Consider the following 23,896-nt stretch of genomic DNA (forward strand, 5'->3'; position numbering starts at 1 on the left):
TCACACAGTGGTGAAGGGATATGAGTTATCATTAGGGTTTGTGTAAGTACAGTATTATAGAAAATCCCGCTGTGTACTTTAAAAAAACACATGACTTATTTTGTCCAATCCAGTTCTCTGACATGCCCACTTTTAATCCAACCAATAAAAAACCTTCTTCTAAAGTTTCAACTTCCGGGTAAAATATATTTTTTTGGGCCATCGATTGTCAACCTTTTTATGTGCATATAGACCGACCAACGACTAATGCGGCTAAACTCCTGATTCACATCGGGCAATCAATTCCTGCTATTCCATTTAAACTTATGGGCATCCAATCAAATTCCTTACCTTATCTAACCAATAATAAACTGATTACTTGTGTTTAAACCTACCCAGGGCCTGGGCTAGCACTGAGCAGAACCTGGGCAAGTGTCGGGGCCCAGAGCTGCTGAGCTGTACCAGGGGCGTAACTTGAGGGGGTGCAGAGTGTACAATTGCATCCGGGCCCAAGTGGCCTGGAGGGCCCATATGATGTACCTTTGCTGTATGAGATGACTAGTACTATAAACAATACCATGTAATGGAGGGCCTGGCACACATTTTGCACTAGGGCCCGACAGTTTCAAGTTACACCACTGGGCTGTCATTAACAATCCATGTGGGTGAGGGGGCTGTATCTAATGAATCCGTAGGAGGTGAGAGGGGTTTATATAAGATTACCATGAGGGGGTTGTTTGGGATGATAAACTACTGAATATTTTAGGGAACAGGAGACTGTTTTAGTTTCTGAATTTTTAATGCCGCCAAGTGAGTTCACTGCAAAGGGGCCCACTGAGGCTTTGTTACCCAGGGGCCTACTGAAACCTGAAGCCGACACAGAACCAACCCCATGGCTTCTAAGCCTCTAGCCCCTCCCGCAGTCTTCACACTTTCATGTTGAAATTGAGTGTCCGGTTGTGGTTCATTGGGTTCACCAGATACAAGATTTATTGGGGCCATTCTTCCAATGTCTCAGGCACTGGAATCATTACAGAGATCAGAGACAGAAGATCAGCTTTATTCCCTTGATACAAGAAATGTAGAAACCCCTCTGAGGTCAATGTTCTTATTTGTTATTTTCATTGAAATTTCATATCCGGCAGATTCATAGGTAAATCACAATGTTGCAATAGGTGCAAGATTTTCTGTGTTGTTTTGGGTTTTAGTTCTACTAAGTATATTTAGGAAGGAGGGGGTTCTACAACATAATGATGGATTTATTTGGATTCCATTAAAATTGCCGCTAGTAGGTTTCTGAATTAGGGAAATTAGACAATGACATTGACGGATGTGACATGTAGCACTGCAAAAGTAACATCAATAAACAGGCAAACTCTCAACAAAGTTAAGGGGAGTTTGTATATGGAGGACCTGACTTGCCAAATGTCCAGTATTTGCCAGGACATTCTCTAATTTTCTGAGAAAATATGCAAATAAGTTTTCCAGGATGCGATAAGGAAAACCATGCCTCTTTTGGCTACCTTGTAAGGCCTAATGACATGACACGGGATTAAAAACAAACTAGTATATCTATTCCAGAAGGAACAGACTCCCAACTGTAGAAAGCACTGTTCCGACCTGATTAAGTCTCTTCAGTACAGTGTAGGGAACTGGTTTGGCTGAGTGAGAGGCTATTGACTATGGTAGGGAAGTAAGAGTTCTCCTTACATAGACTGCCAATTAAGGGTGCTTTGTAGGCGTGTGGAGACCTATAGCCATTGACGTTCCACTAAGGGATTCTGAGAAAATAGACAAATAAATTTTCCAGGATGGGATCAGGAAAACCCCTCCTCTTCTAGCTACCTTGTAAGTCAGCTCCCTTAACACCAAGCATGACTACAGAAAGCCTAATGACATGACACGGAATTAGAACCAAACCAGTATATCTATTCCAGAAGGAACAGACTCCCAACTGTAGACAGCGCTGTTTGACCTTGCTGGGTCCCCTCAGTACAGTGTAGGGAACTGGTCTAATCCTGCATCATGTCATTAGGCTTCCTGGAGTCATGATTGATGTGAAGGAAGCTGTGTTACAAGGTAGCTAAAAGAGGCGTGGTCTTCCTTATCCCATTCTGGAAAACTTATTTGCATATTTTACCGGAATCCTCATGACTAAAAGCCTCCACACGCCTACATGGGGGTCTTAATCGGCAAAGTCTCCATAAGGAGAGCTCTAATTGTGAATTAGATAATTCTGAAACAGACAACGGAAATTCTGACCTGTCCCATTTGTGGTCCTAGTTCTTTTAGGGGAGTGTCGGTCTGGTTTAGAGGTAGAGTGGACCTATGGATAGTCCAGGAGTCAAGTCTTAAGTATCTCAATTTTACCAAGTAGATGAATGTAGAAATACTCAATTAGTGACCCGAATTGTTACTGTGCTGGGCCATTAAGTGTCCGGAAACCCCTCTAAATGCATTTATTGCCAAGGGAGAAGGCTGAATATTGAAAATTCCTAGTTACAACCTCAGACACCCTCAGATGTGTCCACCACATGTGCATTTATGTAAAACCCTTCCTTACGACAATGTGTATTTCCAGTACATTTACCTCATGTAAACATTGTAGCAGTAATGACTGAGATTTGTCCATTTACGTGAAATGTCCGTTAATAATTGAACAATCTTAGAACGATTTCCAGATTCCACACGGCAGGTGATTTCCTCTTGGTTTCTGTGTTTCATATAAGGAATCGGATCTATAAACATTTGTAATTTCATTGTAGGATTTACAAGGTCAATGTTTCCCTGTAGACATAAGTCGTTGTTTTTTTAATCAATTTCTTTTATTTTTGCTAAATTTTGAAAATGTAAAAAATTTCTTGAATTAAATGGGGAGAACCTTTCCGCCAAACCCCTCCATTGTACAGTATAACCCATCAGATGTGCTCTCCTGTACATGTACATTACTCTACTTGTATTTGGATCATCAGATGTTAAAAAATAGTTTTGTGTGTACATGGTATTTCTGATCGTTAGAGATGAGCAGACCTGAACCGCAGTTTTGCTGGTGGAATTTAAAGCGTAACATCTGCACATGCTCCCAGCACCAATTGTGGGTGTTACCAGTGGGGTGGGGGGGTTGTGTTTGGGGGCCCGAATGCTCCAGTGCTCAGCTTTATCTGCAGCTTGCATTCCTTACTATGAGATGTCACATACAAGTGAGATGTCACATAAAAGATGGAATTCTAGAATTTCATCGCCTGCCTGAGGGGGTAATAGTTTAGTGTTGTAAAACCTGGTGACAGGTTCTTCTTAAAGGACATCTACCACCAGGATGAAGGACTGTACACTAAGCACACTGACATACTGGTGTGCGCGCCCTCTGGCAGCATCCACTGTTCTTTTTTTAGCTTCTTTAGCTTTTTTGGTAAAAAAAGATTTAAACATTATGCAAATGAGCCTGAAGGACTCCAGGCTCAATAAACACATATAGAGCCCAGAGCTCAAAGCCTCTCAGGCTCATTTGCATAATATTGAAAACCTTTTTTTGTAAAACCAAAGGCCTAAGAAAATAAAAGAAAAGTGAATCTGGCCAGAAGGGGGACACACCAGTATGTCACTGTGCTTGGTTTACAATCCTTCATCCTGGCGGTAGATTTCCTTTAAGCGAATAGTGTTCATTCACCCTCAATCCTCAATATGATGGTTGCACAGCAGTCACATGAATATAGAGCATTACTCTGTATCGCATGAAAGTGATACCTATCATCTCCTGGGTCCTGTGTTATGAAGTGTTTACGGAGATCCTGTCTCATTTCTTAGTAGTATACAAGAGTTTTCCATTAACAGAACATTCAAAGACAACTTTTTCTTGGGCTCCAGGGCATCATGTCGGAATACGTGGGAAAACCGAGAAATGATCTCCATACTACAGAGCATTAAGCACTGTGTGTGCCGCCATATGGTCCATCCCATGGCGATATAAAAAAGAGACAATACCTAAGGTACACTCCAGGAGTCAGATGTCACAGACAAGGTCCAGATCCGGCACATTCCCCTTGGTGTCCTCCTTTTATCCCTCCAGCTAGGTTGTTGGATTTTAGCCCAAACATTTTGATCTCACAGAACATATGGAACTTGGAAGCAGTTTACTGCCCTCTCCCCATTCATGGGGACTGCAAAGGGAATCTGGGGTGTAACTAGAAATTTTTGTACCCCAAAGTGAACTTCAGGAAAAGGCCCCAACTGTACATTATGGTTTGCAAATATGCCACCCATCAAGACAGGTAGTTACCTCTCCATATAAATGACCTTAGTGCCCTAACCCCCCTAGTGTATCCACAACATATAATACCACTCTTTGTCATTCCCCAAATTGTTTAACACCCCCTTCCTTTGTTTATAGTACCTCTTTCATGGAGTGCTCCTCAATTACAATCTCTCCTCCTTGTTGGACCTTCTGCCCCCCCCCCACTTATTCATTTATTTCATTAGACCCCCCCCCCCATTATTCTGCCCTTTCTATAACCTCCACAACTTATATTGCCATTGCTATACCCCCCCCCAATATAGCCTTTCTCCAAAATGTATGTTCCCCTTTCTGTAGCCCCACCCTATATCCACATTTAGGAAACTCCCCCATCTTTCCAATATTCCCAGACTCCCCCTCCCACCCATTTCATACCTTATTAAGAAGAATAAAAGCATATACTTACCTCTCCACATTCCCCTTACAGCACTCCTTTTCTGCACAGACCTGAAGCCATCAGATGAGAAAATTATTGGACAAGGCATTGTAATCCCCCCCCCCCCCCTTGAGTTTTTTCATTGAGCAAAAGTGTTTTTAAAAAAATCATACAGATTTGGCTTTCACAGAACTGTACTCGTCTAGAGTATAAAGTTAGCATGTTCTTTATAAAAAAAAAAAAAAGTTAAAAAGTTGTCAGAATATGTTTCCTAATTTTCTCCTTTTTAAGTTCATTACAAAATTCTATGTACAACAAAATGGTTCCATTACATAAAATCAACTTAAACCACAAAAAACAGGTCCTTATATGGCTGTGTTGAGGGAAAATTTTCAAAATATTCCTGGAATATTTTGGCCTAAAAGAAGCTGGTCTCTAAGGGGTCAATTCTATAGATAAGCAGACCCATGATACAGTTTTGGCGTCCTCCATTTGGCAGCTCTGCCGAACCCGAATATGTTGCTTGATGGACTTCAGAGCAGTCCATTAGACCGGCTGCCAAACTAGCCAATCACAGCCAAGCCTAGGGATGCAAAGCTGCCTGATTGGCTGCTGTCCGGGTAAGGTGGACGCTGAAACTAAAGTTTGGGTCCGCTCATCTCTAGTCATTACTATAATGTCAAAATCCCCTTTAAATTCAAACACGTTTTATACGGAACTAGTTATAGTCTTTTTTTACAATTTCTTTTGTATTATTTAGCTTCTGTTTGGAAATGTAATAATTTGATTTAAGAAGAAAAAAAAATTACCTACTTTTGTCACAGAACAGAATGACTCTGCCGAAATGATTTATATCTATTGACACAGAGAAGAATGGGGAACAAGCCTGCTGATTGTGATAGAATATTGCAATTATTCATATGGAAATTGATACATTCCACCGCCGAGCAAATAAACTTGATCACATTCTTGATTGTATTCCAGCACAACCTGGCGAATGTGACAATCACTAGTTCTCTCACTAAGTCATATTAACACAAGTGACAGTGTAGAATGAATGCAGACGGATGATCTAATTAACTTTATATAAGCAAACGTGTGGGGAAAGTCGATTTATTAGAATAAACGAGCCGCGGGGAGATCTTCCTACGGGGAACAAAATACTGAATGAAATTGTTTATCATTATCGTAATGAACTATACATAGTTACTGGATAAAATTCTAAATTCTAGAATAAAGCTAGCCCTGGAGTTGACCTCTGAGTTTCCCTAAACTTCTGATTGGTTAATGTTCATTCAGTCACGTGGTGTTATAATTGGAAGTATTTGCCCTACAACTGGAATATTGAGAATAGCTACATACTGTGGATTAGAAAAATGTATCCCATGTATGTATCTGACCACATGAAATCACAGCATGGACTTCTTCTCCTCTCCATCCTCTATGGAGGCATGCTGTGATTTCATGTGATCAGATACATACATGGGGCAAATTTTGCAAATGTTCTTGAGTAAAGGCCCTTAGATGACATCACACTGGTCACATGACATGAAGTGCTGAATGGAGACAAGGAGGCATAGGGTTAGAGAAGAAGTGAGTGAGGATGGGAGAACACACCCACACAGGCTTGTGCTGAATATGGCTGTATGCCAAGTAAGATAACAAAGTTGATTTTATGGGGATGTGATGGATATTATTTTCAGCTAAATGAAGGATGACTTTACAGTGGGAACAGAAAGTATTGAGACCTCTTTAAATTTTTCACTCTTTGTTTCATTGCAGCCAATTAGTAAGATCAATAAAGTTCTGTTTTTGCTCATTAATGTATACTCTGCCCCCCATCCTGACAGAAAAAAACAGAAATGTAAATATTCAGATTGTGAGGGCAATTGGTATATTATTATATTATATTATGGTATATTATATCGGCGCCAGTTTTCACATGAAACAAATCAGGGGTGGGCCATCGGACGTTCCGATGGATTCGGACAACATGCGGGATTTAACATCGCAAATTGTGTCACAAGCCATGCACTTACATACATCGGGAAGAAGAAGGTGAACTCCGGTGAACCTCAGCGGGGAAGCGACAGATGCAGGATATCGGGCGCACGATGTTGGTGAATCGTGCCGGATTTCATCTTCGTCGGACTGTTCGGATCGGGGATCGCGACAGGATCGGGTAAGTAAATGTGCCCCAGTATCTTTACATCACAAATAGGAATGAGAGGACCCATTCCAGACTGGGTAAGGCCGAGTTTGGTGCTGGCGGTAATCATGCTGTTAAATTAAAATTAAAACAAAAATTGTGGACCTGGTCCAAAAACCATATGATTGAAAGCCATAGACTAAGGTTAATGCTCTGAACTCATTTCTCCTACCACATCATATTGTATTCATTGTTGTAAACATACCTATAACTCTATTTCATACCCATTTAAGAAGGTTTCCTCTGGTCACTCCAGAACATGCTGATAGGATAATTGGCTTCTTGTAAAATTATCCCTTGTGTCTGAGTACCTGAGGTCAGGTAATTAGATTGTGAGCTCCTTGGGGGCGATGGCTGATACATACTTTCTGAGCTGAGGGTTCCAAAACAATTTACTGCTGTTCAACCAAAAAAAGAAAGGTCGAGTTATTACAATATCACATGCTTGGGTATTTTATGTAGGCCATACATCAGGCCATGTTATCTATCCTTAAGCAGATGAAGTGGTACAGTGGGAACAGAAAGTATTTAGACCCCTTCAAATTTTTTATTCTTTGTTTCATTGTAGCCAATTGTTCATTTTTTTTTGCTCATTAGTGTACACTCTGTCCCCTACCTGACAGAACCTACCCCCAAAATGTAGATATTCTTTTTATTAAACAAGAAAAAATATCACATGGTCATTAGTATTCAGAGCCTTTGCTGTTATACTTATAATTAACTCACTTGCTGTCTATTTCCTTCTAATCCTCCTTGACATAGTTCAACTCCTTCATTGGAGTACAGCTGTGTTTAATTAAATGGATTGGACTTCATTAGGTAAGGCGCACACCTGTCTATATAAAACATCACAGCTCACAGTGCATATCATACCAGAGCACATATGAATCATGAGGTCTAAGGAACTGCCCAAGGAGCATAAAGACAAAATTGTAGCAAGACACAGATCTGGCCAAGGTTACGAAATAATTTCTACACCACTCAAGGTTCTTAATGGCACAGTGGCCTCCATAATCCTAAAATGGAAGAAGTTTGGTACGACCACAACTCTTCCGCAACCTCCAGCCAAACTAAACAATTGTGAACCTTGATAGGAGAGATAAAGGAAAACCTCAAGATCATTGTATCTAAGCGCTAGTGATGCAGTTAGGTCATGGGAGAAAGTTCCACAAAGCCACCTATCACTACAGCCTCCGCCAGTCGGGGCTTTATGGCAGAGTCTGCTGACACAAGCCTCTCCTCAGTGCAAGACATATGAAAGCCAAATACAGTGTGCAAAACACATGAAGGACTCCCAGACTATGAGAAATAAGATTCTCTGGTCTAATGAGACCAAGACTGAACTTTTTGGTAAGTGTGGAGGAAATCAAGCACTGGTCTTCACCTGCCAAATACAATCCCAGCAGTGGCACATGGTGGTGGCAGCATCATGCTATAGGGGCAGGGAAAGGACCACTGGTGGCAATTGAAGAAAAGATGAATGTGGCCAAGTATAGAGACATCCTGGAAGAAAACCTCTTCCAGAGTGTTCTGGACCTCAGACTGGTCCAAAGGTTCACCTTCCAACGAGACAATGACCCTAAGCATACAGCAGAGGCTTCTTTCTGAAAATTCCTGTGTGGCCCAGCCCGAACCCGGACCTAAACCCAATTGAGCACCTCTGGAGAGACTTGGCGTCCACCAATGTTCACCATCCAACCTGAGTGAATTGGAGAGGAATGGGAAGGAAGAGGCAGAGGATCCCCAAATCTAGGTGCCAATATCTTTTTACATCATTGCCAAGAAGACTCGTGACTGTATTAGCTTCAAAGCTCCTTCTACTCTACTTTACTGAGCAAAGGGGCTGAATTCTTATGACCATGTGACCATTTTTTCTTGTTTAATAAATTAGCAAAAATATTAACATTTCTGTATTTTCCTTTCATGATGGGGGCAGAGTGTACCATAATGAGCAAAAGAGAACTTTTTTAACTTACCGATTGGCTGCAATAAGTAAAAAAATGTAATGGGTTTGAATACTTTCCGTATCCACTGCATGTCATCCATTTCACTTTCGGCTCATAATTAAAGATATTGGGGTTATTTATCATTGGATTTCCTGACCTTTTTTGGTGTCAAAAAAGTCTTAAAAAGTAGCATTGAGGTTTTGGGGTATTTTTGCTGCTAAATAGTCTCACAGGACTATTTCCACCTCGTCATTATGGTGGTGTAAATATAGAACTGCTGCTAGTGCAACGTCGTGCATCACCAGATTCATGACTAGGGACAAGAAGTCCCATAAAAAGTAGTCCCATAGTTCCTCCAGTCCCCTGCTGGTGAAATTTTTTCAAAAAGTTCCAAAAAGTCTCAAAATGCATAAAAAGTCCCAGCACATGCATCAGCAGGGGACTTGGAGACATTTTGTGGGACTTTTTCCAAAAGTCCCAAGTCATGAATATGGCTTTGCACACTGTTGCACGACGTTGCACTAGCAGCATTCCCCATTTATGTCAGATTAATGAAGAGGTGCAAATAGTCCTCAATAAACAGCCCCAAAAAACCTCAATGTCACTTGTTAGAGACTATTTTTTCGGCCAAAATGCTCAGGAAAACCAATGATAATTAACCCCCAGTGTGTCTATACAAGCCTCCTATACACCATTGGTCCTCATGGGAGATATTAGTGCTTATTAGCTCCTCCCCTGTACACACCCCTGAGTAAATAGTTCTTTATTTGCAGATTCTATGTAAGTTTCAGAAGGCAAGGGATAAAATACTGCCATAGATGATTTTGTGTTATGAAATATAATTTTTTTAACACTGTTTAATTCCAGCTCTAACTATGACTTATCTTCCTGTTACAGATAAAAAATTCATTATTGCAAACGCCAGGGTACAGAACTGCGCAATTATATACTGCAATGACGGATTCTGCGAGATGACAGGATACTCGAGGCCGGATGTCATGCAGAAACCCTGCACTTGTGACTTCTTACATGGGCCGGAGACCAAAAGACATGACATTGCCCAAATAGCTCAAGCCTTGCTGGGCTCGGAAGAGCGGAAAGTCGTGCTCACCTATTATCATAAAGATGGTAAGGCCAACAGGCAAAATCTCTTAACCTGACCTCTATATTTAGAGTCCTATTGATTAATCTATAGAAGTCTGTCATTGGCTTGTTCTAGCAATGTGTTGATGTGCCTTTTATGGTTGTTGTGCTTAAAACCGTCCTGAGGGACCAAGTACCCGACAGGATTTGAAGGAAATGCATCAATAGAGGTCAAATGACTTTGAAATCATTATTCATTAGTGTTCCTTAAGACACGAGAAGAAAAAGTCTTAAAATGTTTATTATGTGAACTTGTGTTGTAACTCTTGATAATTGAGATCTGGGGACCTCCATAAAATACTCATTGGTTCCATATTTTCTTTTGGAAAGTTACCTTATGGCAGGATAATGTTATTTTAGGTTCTTTTTATCATTCTGAAAGCTTTGTCTGCATTGTGCAGGTCCAAAGAGTCCCACGAAAAGGAGGTTGTCTACTAACATGTTTCATTGGGTAGATGGAATCGGGTTGTAATTTCCCTACACTGCCTCCGCAGGGCAAATGAAGTATTACATGGTATCCATTGAAATCAGTACTTTAGGTTCTTTTTATCATTCTGAAAGCTTTGTCTGCACTTTGTAGGTTCTAAAAGTCCCATGAAAAGGAGGTTGTCTACTAATAGGTTTCTTATGGTGGAGGAATCTGGTAGTAATTTCCCTACACTGCCTCCTCAGGGCAAATTAAGTATTGCATGGTATCCATTGAAATCAGTACTTTAGGTTCCTTTTATCATTTTGAAAGCTTTGCCTACACTTTGTAGGTACTAAGAGTCTCACGAAAAGGAGGTTGTCTACTAATAGGTTTCATATGGTGGAGGAATCTGGTAGTAATTTCCCTACAATGCCTCCTCAGGGCAAATTAAGTATTACATGGTATCCATTGAAATCAGTACTTTAGGTTCTTTTTATCATTCTGAAAGCTTTGCCTACACTTTGTAGGTTCTAAAAGTCCCACAAAAAAGGAGGTTGTTTACTAATATGTTTCATATGGTGGACGGATTCTGGTAGTAATTTCCCTACAGTGCCTCCGCAGGGCAAATGAAGTATTACCTGGTATCCATTGAAATCAGTACTTTAGGTTCTTTTTATCATTCTGAAAGCTTTGTCTGCACTTTGTAGGTTCTAAAAGTCCCATGAAAAGGAGGTTGTCTACTAATAGGTTTCTTATGGTGGAGGAATCTGGTAGTAATTTCCCTACACTGCCTCCTCAGGGCAAATTAAGTATTGCATGGTATCCATTGAAATCAGTACTTTCGGTTCTTTTTATCATTCTGAAAGCTTTGCCTACACTTTGTAGGTACTACGGTAAGAGTCTCACGAAAAGGAGGTTTTCTACTAATAGGTTTCATATGGTGGATGGAATCTGTCTAATTTCCCTACACTGCCTCCGTAGGGCAAATTAAGTATTACATCGTATCCATTGAAATCAGTACAGGGAGAAAGAGAAATTCTCTTTGTTGTCATCTGGTGATCACCCTGAAATACAAGGGCTTTCCTACTATGGATATTAATGATCGGGAGTCTGGATAAATGATGTGTCGTTTACAGGGGCCCTTCCAAATTTTCTCATAGCATAGCATGTAGCATCGGCCAGCTACACAGATGTCCCACTCTATAGGAAATCTATCATCAAAATCAGGGGGCACTAACTCATAGATCTGTACTACTGTGCAAACATCATATTAAGAATTAAAAGAGGATCATATCTTGGAATGAGGCTGAGTGATAATATTCCTTTATATTTGCTCAAAAGAAATCTACCATCACAATCCATCATGATAAACCAGGGACACTTAATCATCGATCCAGGCACCGTGACTGTGGGAATCTTCTTATATTTGTTATCCATGCTCTCCTTCCTTCTAAAGTCTACATTTACCAGAGCACACTGTGCTGTAGCTTCACAGGATGTTACACTGTGCACAAACACTTTCCCCTGCCACTATGTGGAATTACATCAGGAAGAGGAAGGAGGAAGTGCTGGGGGAGCAGTGGAAGGAGAGAGAGTTTAACAACTAGTGAAGCTACAGACCTGAGGGCCTCTGGTAACGCCCCCAGAGCCCTTCAGGCTCGTTAGAATGATTCTAAAAGTTGATTTTAGAAGGGAGGAGGCCATTGATAACAGATATAAGGAGATTGCCGCAGTCACGGTGCCTGGATCTATGAGTAAGTGTCCCTGGTTTATCATGATTGATATTGAGGGTAGATTTCCTATGTTTATCTGTTGTTCCCATCGACATGGAGAACATTCTGACCAGTGGGAGTTGAAAGCGCTGATCACTAGACTGGAGGGCTCTGGGCTCGGCTCTTCCTATCACCAGTGGTTGCAATTAAAGCGGGTAACAATTACACATGGGACGAGCCCTTTAAAGTCTATTGATTCTGGTTATCAATGTTTGTCCTATTATTGTCACTTCTAGGAATAATCCTGAATATTTGTCAAATTCTGCCAAATAAACAGAAAATGAATAAATAAGTAAAATCTAACTGTAAAGCCAATTAATTTATTTGATGGACTAAAACAAAATCAATGCAAATGCGATTTTATTTTTAATGAAGAGCATTAGATGCATCCGTTGTGTGTAATTGTGGTGGTTTTGTTTCTCTAATGACATAGTTATCCGCAATATTGAGTCATTTTTTGTTTATTGTCTCATGTGATACCATATATATTGTTTCAGTGGTTGTATATATAATATAAAAGCGGTTTGTTAATAAAGTTACGATGTTGAAAAACCGTTTTAACACTAAGGGCTTAAACTACTGAGGTCATGAGTTTGGTGTATGAAATATTACTGTTAAAATTCAGGTATATCCCAGGATTCTATCCTCTGCGTGTGCACTAGGGGTGTGTCCTCACACTGCTGTGCTCTTAACTCTCTGCATTGAGATTCTCAATGGCTCTTTCTCAGTTTTGTCTATGTAAAAACTGTTGCAAGATTCTGGTTGAACACTAGAGCTATCATTTAGAGCAGAGGGGAGGTGTGGAGTAGTTCAATGTAGGCAGGGGTGCACCAGCCATGACGCAAGGTGAGCCTCTCGCCTCAGGCAGCAACAGCTGCAGGAAGAGGGGTACACTCACCTGCTACAAAGAAGTATATGGGACATTTCCCAGCACTCTATATACATTCGGCACTCAGTGCATCTTGGTTTTTCAATGTTTATTTTGTAATTATCATGTCATACAATCCAAAATCCATTTTGACTACTATTTCTAAAAGGCGGGATCTGGCACAAAATATTGGTTGAGATTTATCTTTTCTCTTTCTAGTTTTCTAGCTCCTTTTTTTGTCTAGATTCTTAGTCTAATTTGTCTCCTTGTGTTATATTGCACCTGTGCCCAATAGTCTAACATTGGTTCCTGGTGTGGAGGATGCAAGTAGCAAGTTTTTGCGCAACAAAGTCTCACAGATGGCTGTCCGATAAATCTCCCCCTTACCTTATATAATACCTTTGGTTATATTGGGGTTATATTTATCTTAGGCTATAGTCACATTGCCGTTGCCCGTCCATACCGTACCGTAGCGGGCAACGGCAGTGTACGGGGAGAGGAGGAGAGCGCAGCTCACCCCCGCCCCTCTCCATAGCAACCTATGGCGCACGGCGCCGTATTACGGGAAAAGATAGGACAGGTCCTATCTTTTTCCCGGGTATGGAACGGTACGGTGCCGCAGCCGTAGGGTGCCGTGCGCCCATAGAAGTGTATGGGGAACGTATATCGGCCGCGTATACGTCGTCCGTATATACGTCCCCCATACGTTAGTGTGAATGTAGCCTAAGTCTGATGCTCCTTATTTTATTGTATTTTAGTGACTTTTTCAGCGCATTGGGTTATTTGCACAATTTTTTTCAGCTTTTTTCAGCAGTTTGCTTAAGTTTGTGCCTAATTTGTCTTTGTATTTCTCCTGCTTCCAAATGTTTGCATCTTATGTAACGTTGATTTGCGCTTATATGGCCGCTAATATTTGCGCCAGGCCAGACTGTGCGCCTTTTTTGTTCTAACATTTAAAAGAAAGATAATAATAAACCTCCCCCATTGTTTCTTCAGACGTAATGTGAATATGGGTGGGAGACACTGCACCGAGAACCCACCTTCTAAAAAAATGGATTCGGCGAATGGGCGTGCCATCTATTAAATTAGAATTCCTTTATATAGTGCCAACATATTCTGCAGCGCTGCACAGAGCTTGCCAGATCAGTCCCTGTCCCCAATGGGACTCACAATCTAATCAACCTACCAGTATGTTTTGGAGTGTGGGAGGAAACCGGAGTACTCGGAGGAAACCCACGCAAACACGGAGAGAACATACAAACTCTTTGCAGATTTGACCTGGATGGGACTAGAGCTTACATCAGGCAGCAGGAAGTTTAGGTTCACCCTTGATTATAGGGAGCTAAGAGAACAGCAGTGTGAGGACACACCCCCAGCGCACATAAAGGGGACACATTCCTGGAATATAAATCCGATTCCCTGGTGCTGCCACCATTCACAATACAAACAAGGGCACAATCAAACGGAGCCACTACCTTACCCTGTCGGTGGTTTTGCGCGCTCAATGTTTACAGTGAAAAACCTGCTAAATATTTTCGTTGGAATTTGTAAACTATAATTGAACGACTAGGGGTAATATTTAGACATCCTCGTTACGTTTCTCCGAGGGCTGTAAAAGAAATAAATTGGATAATGATTCATATATTTGGAAAATGATGATAATTTATAACTTGGCTGTGGAGGCAAAAAATTTCTAAAATCCAGAGCTGCAGTAACGTGCGCCCCGGGCGTTGTTCTTCCCTGGAGATCTCCATAGTAATCTAGCTTTGCTGACTAATCACTTAACAAAATTTGACACGGTGGACTGTGCGTGGCTGGCGCTCGCATTCGCTGCCTCGGCATCCACCATTTCTGTTTTCTCTCTGGCTATTTTTTTCAAGCCGACATTGTAATAATTCTTACGCAAAATAAATTGTGCTGCCAAACATCTAGTTCACGGCGCGGAGATATATGGGGCGCTTGGTGTCAGTTGAATATTTCTTTTTTATTTTGAATGTTTTTTTTTTTTTGCTTAATACAAATTTTGCTGATTTATTCAAGTCATAAAATACTTTCAATGTTCTGTGGAGTAATGGAGAGCATCAGCTTGTAAGGTGGAGGGTAGACAAGTGTATAGAAAGCAGAATACTGAATGCAAACGGCATCTCTGGCTTTGAAGTTTATACCCAGGTGTGTATCTAGGAGAATCAGGACCCCATAGCAATAAAAATTAAACATATTTGTATACTGACATATGTGATTTACACACAGTATATACACACCACATATACACACATACAACATATACACACCATATATACACACGTACAACATATACACACCATATATACATACATACATACATCATATAGACTCATATTCATCATATATACAGACATACAACATATACACATCACATATGCACACAAATAGACAACATATACACACATACTGCAAATACACACATATATACAATACCATATACAGACATACAGCATATGCACACACATACCGCATCTACATACCCAATACACAACTAAACTTAAAACTTCAACAAAACTGGTAGCAGTGGAGCTTTTTTTTTTTTAGCAAAATTGCAAAAACAGAACAACCCGAGAACAGATTTGTTTCAACAATTAATGAGGATACCCTTTTACGCCATTGGGGACCTTTAATATGTATTTGGACACTAGACCCTATTACATCACTTCCACCATAGGGATGAATTGTATATTGGCTCCTGGATGCCCCCTCCGCACCCGCTATTCTCCTTGGGGCACATTTATCATACGGTGACACTAAGTGCTATTGTCCCTGTCCACAGGGGCGGTGCCAGCACTGGGCATACTCAGCCAAGTGCTGGGCCCCAGGGCTCTTGGAGAGCCCACACAAGGCTCCACATAAAGAATCCATAGGGGTGAGGGGACTGTATGTAATGAATCCATAGAGGGTAAGGGGGGCTTTATATAAAATAAATATGAGGGGCCTGTATAACCATGAGGGGGCTGTATATAAAATAACCATGAGGGGGCTGTATCTAATGAATCCATAGGAGGTGAGGGGGGCTTTGTATGAAATGCCCATCAGGGGGCTGTTTGGTATGCTGAACTAGGGAATATATGAGGGAACAGGAGACTGTTTTAGTGTCTGAATTTTTAATGCTGACACATGAGTTCACTGCAAAGGGGCCCACTGAAACCTGGAATCGACCCTGCACGTCCAACAACACCTACTAGACTTATCTGCCGAGCGGTTGTGCTACATGGGCCAGGTAGTTCTAAGCCAGGTCCGGCCTTGCATAAAATTGCACCATTTCCTGCATGAAACAATGACAGAAAACCCCAACACTGGCTGGGCCCCTCTTACACCCCTCCATGCCTATTCATAGAGGGGTCGTAAGAGGGGAATTAGGCACAATTGCTGGCCATCCCCTTGAAATTGTGCCTACTTCAGGCCTTGTACTCAAGATTTCAGCCGTAGCATCTAAAAATGTTATAGGTCGCGCAGGACCCTATAGATGCAAACGAGAAAACGATGAGTATCCCTTATTCTCAATCCAGTTAAATTTTTTGCTAAAATGTTGAAAAGTTGCAGAAAAAAAGTTTGCCCATCTCTCTGGCGCATAATTGGCGCATGAGTGTGTGCTTTCCTGATATACGCTATATGTCCTGTGCACACTACCAGGCTGAAGTCACGACCGTTCATCTTCATATGGGTCAGTACCGTCTTAAAGGCATAACTAAGATTGTTTTTGAGAACTCCCCGGATCGCAGGTGTTTGAGGGGATGGAAAATGGATCCGCGCAATTAGGCTGCGGATGACATCTCTGTGTGCATGCCTCTTCTGCAGATTCATATTTTATAAGTTGCCATGGAAAAGCAAAGTTCTAATCTCCTGCATGTAGTTTAGTATTGATGGGGAGATGAAAGCGCCGGCACTTGAGCTGCCTGACATATTACACACGCGCTGCACGGAAAACTCCATTTTCTTAACCCATCCTCCAGCTAAATATAGCGCGGCGGAACAATCTTTGGCATGGCACGCTGGATCTATTTTTAATTAAATATGTCAAAGCCAGCTGGGGAAATCTGTTAAGCTAATCTTTAATTAACAAATATTGCCACAAATGCATCAGCGCCGGCGGCAAAAAAAAAACGCTCCCCGGCTATTTGTGTTCCTAGACGCCTCATGGCTCGTCTTCCGGCATATGGCACAGATGTCACATTTTGCAACCTGACTTGTCGACGGCGGCTACTTATGGTTTTAGCGCGGTACGGATATACAACGCGTGATGTGCACTTCATCTTTCCAGTTTAGCTCGATACAGGATCAGATGTTATTACAGATAAAGCAGATTATGAGGAATCTATACATCCGGCTGCTGAATAATGAATTAGAACATGAGGATGAGAGCGCAGGGTTCATTAGGTGCTAGGTGTTAAAGGGGCATTGTAAAAGCAGATGAGTCACTGCTGAGCAGTGTCATAAAGGGACGGGTCCATCACCACGTTATGGCCGCTGTGTATACATCCATCTATCAGGGCTGGGAAGGGGCAGGGAAAATAGAGAGCACCAGACTCAAAAACGAAATGTCTTCTGTATTCTTTGCCGTCTCCTATTAGATGACACATCCACTGTACAGATTATATAAAGGAGTGGAATGGTAGATGGATACATATTTGTTTTAGGGCAAGGAGTACTGCAAGTCGCATTATCAAAAAAGTAGGCAGCATGTTATAGAGTGTAATGAGCTAAACAGATTGTACATAGTGTCCTATCTGCAGGCAGCATGTTATAGAGCGTAATGAGCTAAACAGATTGTACATAGTGTCCTATCTGCAGGCAGCATGTTATAGAGCAGGAGGAGCTGAGCAGATTGTACATAGTGTCTTTTCTGCAGGCAGTATGTTATACAGCAGGAGGAGCTGATCAGGTTGTACATAGTGTCCTATCTGCAGGCAGCATATTATACAGCAGGAGGAGCTGATCAGGTTGTACATAGTGTCCTATCTGCAGGCAGCATGTTATAGAGCAGGAGGAGCTGAGCAGATTGTACATAGTGTCCTATCTGCAGGCAGCATGTTATAGAGCAGGGGGAGCTGAAAATGTTGTACAGTGTCCTATATGGATGCAGCATTTTACAGAGAAGAAAGAGCTGAGCAGATTGTACACTGGGGCTTATTTATTAAGGTTTTCGGGCTTAATTTGTCGGCTTTCACGCGACACAAATCAGGGGGCGGGCCGACAGATGATCCAACGGATTCGGACTACGCGCGGGATTTAACAAGTTAAATTGTGTTGCAAGACATGCACTCACATACACCGGGAAGAAGACGGTGAACTCCAGTGGACCTGAGCGGGTAAGCAATGCATGCAGGATTTAGGGCGCACAATCTTAGTGAATTGCAGAAGACTTCATCCTCGTCGGACAACGCACCTCGGGGATCACGCAGGGACCAGGTATGTAAGTGTGCCCCATAATGTCTTATCAGTAGGCAGCATTTTATAGAGCAGGAGGAGCTGAGCAGATTGTACATAGGGTCAGAGCAGAACTGCATGTAGAGACACACAAGTGTATATTAAGGAGCTGGAGGTGCTTTGTGTGGCACATGGTGGAGATATATAACGTTTAAAAAATAATAATACATCTTTTTTTTACAGCTCCATCATAACGTCCTGGCAGGGTGATTGTTTATGGACAGTTAGAGATGACATGACCTTCCGCAGCCATTTTATGGACAGGAATGTCTGGCTGATGAGGTTAAAATCAGGAGGCTTCACTTTACACATCAATAAAGCAGAGCAGAAGTATTAATAGATGTATATTGGTAAATTATCTAATATGGTGCCGCTCCACACTTACACACACATTACAAAAAAACATGAGGCACAGTGGCCAATCCCTTTAAATGGTAACATTATCTGTGCCTGTAAACACTGGAGGATTCCATCTATAGGCCTTCCCTTCAGTGTTACATTATGTCTCCCGCCAGTCTTCAGTATTCATGTACTTCTCATTATCCTGATCCTTATCGGAATGACTTTACCCATCCGTCAAGATTAACCAGGATACACAATGTAATGTGCGACATTGTGTTAGCGCTCATGACTGACAGCTCCATAAGACCAGGACGCTATCGGAAAGTTTCACGTTACATCCCCCCCTTGTATCTTGACGTCCGAGTCCATGTTCTTACATTACTGGCTTCCTAGAAATAGTCCTCTCTGGTGTCATGTTTACGTTTTTCGGTATATCTGAACGCTCGCATTTAATCACAATTACCCCACCACGTCGAAGTTGACAAGGGGCTAAATGTCTTAAATTTGCATCTGAACACGAGTAATAGGAGGTTTAACAGTTCATCGGAAATCTCCCGTCTGCAGGTGTAATTCAGCTCTTTCACTTTCTTCCTCCCTGGGGTATTTCTTAATGTGATCGCGCATCTATCCCGGACTTTATTCCGTACGATTGTAGATATCAATTGACTTATAGTGTAATTGTCTCCACTCCATTATTTATAAAATCTGTATTGGATCATTTCATCTTTAAGAAGGTCATTTAATATTGTGATATTAAGTATTTATGGCTAAATTGAAATTTTTATGCACGGTTTTAAGGATTCGCAAGATGTCCATGTATAATCTATGCTGGGGGATCAAGCTGCAGACTCACAGGCGCATGGAGGAAGTTTTGATCGCACCTGCCTCCGATGATCTCTACCTTCCAGCAGTTAAAGGGGTTGGCCACTTTACCTCATGTTTTTTGTAATGTGTGTATAAGTGTGTGGGGGGGTGGGTATTAGGTAATTTACCAAAATACATCTATTACAAGTTTGTCACCACTTTCCTGAATTGTGAAGTGAAGCCCCTGGTTCAGAAAAGTCTTTTAGCTCATCCAAAGTCATTCCTGTCCATAAAATGGCTGCAGATGGAAGGTCATGTGATCTCTAACTTTCCATGAACAATCGACTTTCGAGGACCATACCCAAGAATACAAGCTTAAAGGGGTTGTTTGAGTGTAAGAAATAATAGCGAGGGGCTGCATAAAAAAATACCTTGTCCGGCAGTCCCGGTGTCCCACCCCATGGTCACTCCCGTGACCCTGTTTGTTTACAGCTCTATTCGGACAACTTCCGGGAGGCCGGGCACACCTACCTAACCCACCAGGGACACCAAACAAGGTAGGTAAAAGTTTATTTTTTTTATGCAGCTCGATCCCTAGCCACCTCACTATTTTTTCTTATTCTCAGACAACCCCCTTTAAGGTCCGGGAAGGTAGATTAAAAGAAACTGGAACCCCATTCTTGGGTTCAGTAGGGATTTCAGCAGTCAGCACCATACCAATGAGATTGTTATCCGTATTCTGGCTACAATTAAACTTGGGTTAACCCTTTTCAACTTTGGACCCAATATGTGAACTAAAGAAAAAACAAAAAAAACGGAAGTACATTTGAAAGCCACTAAAAGCAGTCACAAGGAATTTTATTTTTAGCTGATGACATGTACCAGTAGCCTTTTGGAATTCTTAATACTGTCAGTACTATATAAAACTTTATTTTGCATTACCTGACTTCCTGTCTGTGTGCTCATGTTTCGGTGTCCACACTGTTTCTCCTTCACACTCATGCAGCTTCCTTCCGCACTTCCTGTCATGTGCATTGAGCAGGCAAGGGAGGGAGGGGGATGGGGTGGAGGAGAGAAAGAATCATCAGGTAATGTGAAATAAAGTTTTATACAGTAGTGGCCGAATTCAGAATGCCGATACCTATTTTACAAAAAACAGCTCTACTTTTGTACTTGACATCCATGTCCTATATTCTTCTGAGGAGCATTGTCCTTAGGGTGATCTCAGCTATTGTCGAGGTTCAATTCCCAGCAGGTGTCGATGTCTTTCCCCGACTTCCAGACACGTCATGTCATCGCCCGCGCATTTGCGTTTGTAAAAATAGACTACGCAAACGCCATGGCTGGTATTGACATTGTGTGACAGGCAGAATGTGCTTGTATCATGATGTAGGAGTATTTCAGAACAGATGGAAGCTTATTTACCAAGTATCATGTGTGTTGCAGACAACATAGCTGCTAATGGCGTGTTTCGCTCGCGAGCCGCTCAGGAAGCATATTTGTTTAGTGTATAAGTGAATATTTGTGACTATTCAATGGCTGTGTTGATGATGTCTGTGAATCGTCCGCGACGCACACATTTCGCTTTCTCTGGAGTCCCCTGTAATACATCTTGGATTGCAACCGAGACGAGAACGCTGTGTTCCCTTCAGATTGATACAGATCATGTTTTTCAATGATCTGTAAAACTACCAGTAGTTCCGAGTGAAGCAAACTACACATAATTACATAGCGGGAGCGATTCATCAAATGTCGTGAGGGTTCACCGCCGCTACATTCATTCATTTTACCTGTTTCTCCATAGTGAACATCATCCAGACAAGGAACATTGCCAGCGTTCCCCCTAAAAAATATGAATCACCTCTAAATACGAGTCCTTGAGTTCTCTTCTGTCAACTCGTTCGCTTTCCTCTACTACGTCTTATATATTTTGGATAAAACCCGTTGACATCTCAGATGGTTTCCTGTACCAAATTTTTGCATTTTTCTAAAAGGAAATTCTCAAGGAAATGGAAAAATTGGACTAAGGGGAATAAATATGTGACCACAAGGAGTCATTACACACCTCGAAAAGCCCGTCGTAGCTTATCCCCGAGGACAGAATATCCTGGGGCAGATTTATCAAAAGTGTCAAAAAATTACACACCGCAAAGAAAGACTAGACAGATTTATCAATGTGTCTGATGCTGGATGATAAATCTGGGGTAGTAGAACAAGAAATGAAAAAAAATTGCAGATGCACATACAGCGGAGGGAGGGGGGGGGGGTTGTTGGAGTGACCTTGATTTTTTGGCTATTAATTTAAAAATTCACAAGTCGTAAATTCGGCTTTACACGGTGTTGCACTTGTAGGGCATCTCTGTATACGTCACTATTTCTGAGTGGTGGTAAAAAGGCCCCTATGATTTTTTGACTCGAAAAAAAAATCAATGCTATTTTTTTATCTCTTTTTAAGGCCAAAAAATTAATGTTAAATGGGTTATCCGGGTTTTAAAAATTTCTGAGGGCAGGGCTGTGTAGGGCTAGTTAAACATAATAAACAAGTACTTACCTCCTCCAGCACCGCCGATGTCCCGCGCTGCAGTCCCTTCGATCCGTGCCCCTGTTTGTTTACAGGGGCACAGAAGCCGCGCACAGGGAACTTACGGTCTGCGATGTGGCGGCTCCTCCCATCTGTCCCTATCTCTCAGCGTTGTAAGAGCTGGGAGATGGTGTCAAATGGGAGCTTCCAGCCGGCCGGAAACTCCTTGTGCGCCCCTGAATACAAACCGGCGCACAGAGAAGACCGGCCACGGCGCGGGACATCGGCAGCACCGGACGAGGTTAGTAGATGTTTATTATTAAATAGCCCACCCCAGCCTGGCCCTTAGTAACTTTTAAGACCCGGATAACCCCTTTAATAAACCCCCATATTTAGGTTAAAAACCATTTTTTTTTTTTTATTTTAGCTCATATTCATTTTGCATCTCCAGCTTTGGCGGTTATTCTGCTATTTTTTAACAAGGGGAAGACAGTGGAATAACATCTCAGTAGAGAATTAAAGGGGTTCTCCCGAAAACATTGCTGCTTTCTTTCAAAAACAGCGCCACACACGACCATGGTTTGTGCAGGTATTGTAGCTCAGCTAAGTTGCAAAACCCATGGTCAGGTGTGGTGCTCTTATTTGGAGGAAAACAGACATATCTTTCAAGAGAACCCCTTTAAAGGATATCTACCACCAGGATGAAGGATTGTAAACCAAGTACACTGAAATGCTGCTCTTCTTGTAGATTTGCATGCCCTTGTTTTTAAGAAAAAGAGGTTTTAAAAATTATGCAGATGAGCCTTTGGGGCTCCAAGCTCCATTGACATCTATGAAGCCAGGAGCCCCTGAGGCTCATTTGCATAATTTGATGAAACAAGGTCCTAAGAAGCTAAAAGAAAAGCAGAACCTGCCAGAGGGGGCACTCACCAGTATGTCAGTGTGCTTGATCTACAATTCTTTATCCTGGTACCACCAGGATTTCCTTTAAATGCCACTGTCTCTTTTTTTGTGTTTCCATTTTTCACCCCCCCATCTTCACAACTTCTAGAACTGTTTATTTTTCCATTTGTAGCGCGGTATGATGGCTTTCTGCATAACTACTTGTACATTCTAATGGCAGTATTAATATTCCAAGGCATGCGTTAGAAAGCTGGAAAAAATTCCAAATATGGTGCAATTCACAAGAAAAACACATTGGCTGCCATTTTCTTCCAATGTGCCTTCAACATTTAAAGGGAACCTGTCACCAGGAGACCCATTTTTAGCACTCCTCCAGTCCCCACAGAGCATAGTACATACACTGCCAAAGTGTTTTTGTATAAAAAATAGGTTTTACAGAAAAAAAGATATGTTATGTTGTACATTTCATTAGCATCTGCTGTGTGACTAGGTAGTTGCCAATTGGGAGGGGCTGGAAAGGAGCAGTTCCCTCCCACCCTTGGGTAACATGTGACCTTTTCAAATATATGAATAACTCCCAACACTGGGGATTGGCTGTAGAGGAGCAGGGGGCGTCGCTAAGCCCAGTGATGGGTGTTTTCATATATTTGAAAAGGTCACATGGAGGAGCTGTTTCCCAAGGGGGGGGGGGCTGCTCCTTTCCAGTAACTCCCAAAAGGCAACTGCCTAGTCACACAGCAGATGCTAATGAAGGGTACAATATGACATATCTTTTTTTCTGTAAAACCAATTTTTAATACAAAAACACTTTGGCAGTGTATGTACTATGCGCTGTGGGGACTGGTGAGTGCTAAAAATGGGTCTCCTGGTGACAGG

The 23,896-nt window shown here is 41.8% G+C and overlaps 1 protein-coding gene across 5 annotated transcripts in view; it reads left to right on the forward strand.

The window, feature by feature from the left end:
• The window catches only part of KCNH7 (potassium voltage-gated channel subfamily H member 7), a 266,849-nt gene that overhangs the window by 13,546 nt on the left and 229,407 nt on the right, over window positions 1–23,896 (forward strand). For all 5 annotated transcript variants that reach the window (XM_072121861.1, XM_072121862.1, XM_072121864.1 and 2 more), the window contains exon 2: window positions 9,699–9,929. In XM_072121861.1, coding sequence (XP_071977962.1) covers window positions 9,699–9,929 — 231 coding nt within the window. The remainder of the gene's footprint in view (window positions 1–9,698; window positions 9,930–23,896) is intronic.

Source organism: Engystomops pustulosus, chromosome 8, assembly GCF_040894005.1.
Source record: "Engystomops pustulosus chromosome 8, aEngPut4.maternal, whole genome shotgun sequence".
In the NCBI taxonomy this organism is placed as follows: Eukaryota; Metazoa; Chordata; class Amphibia; order Anura; family Leptodactylidae; genus Engystomops; species Engystomops pustulosus.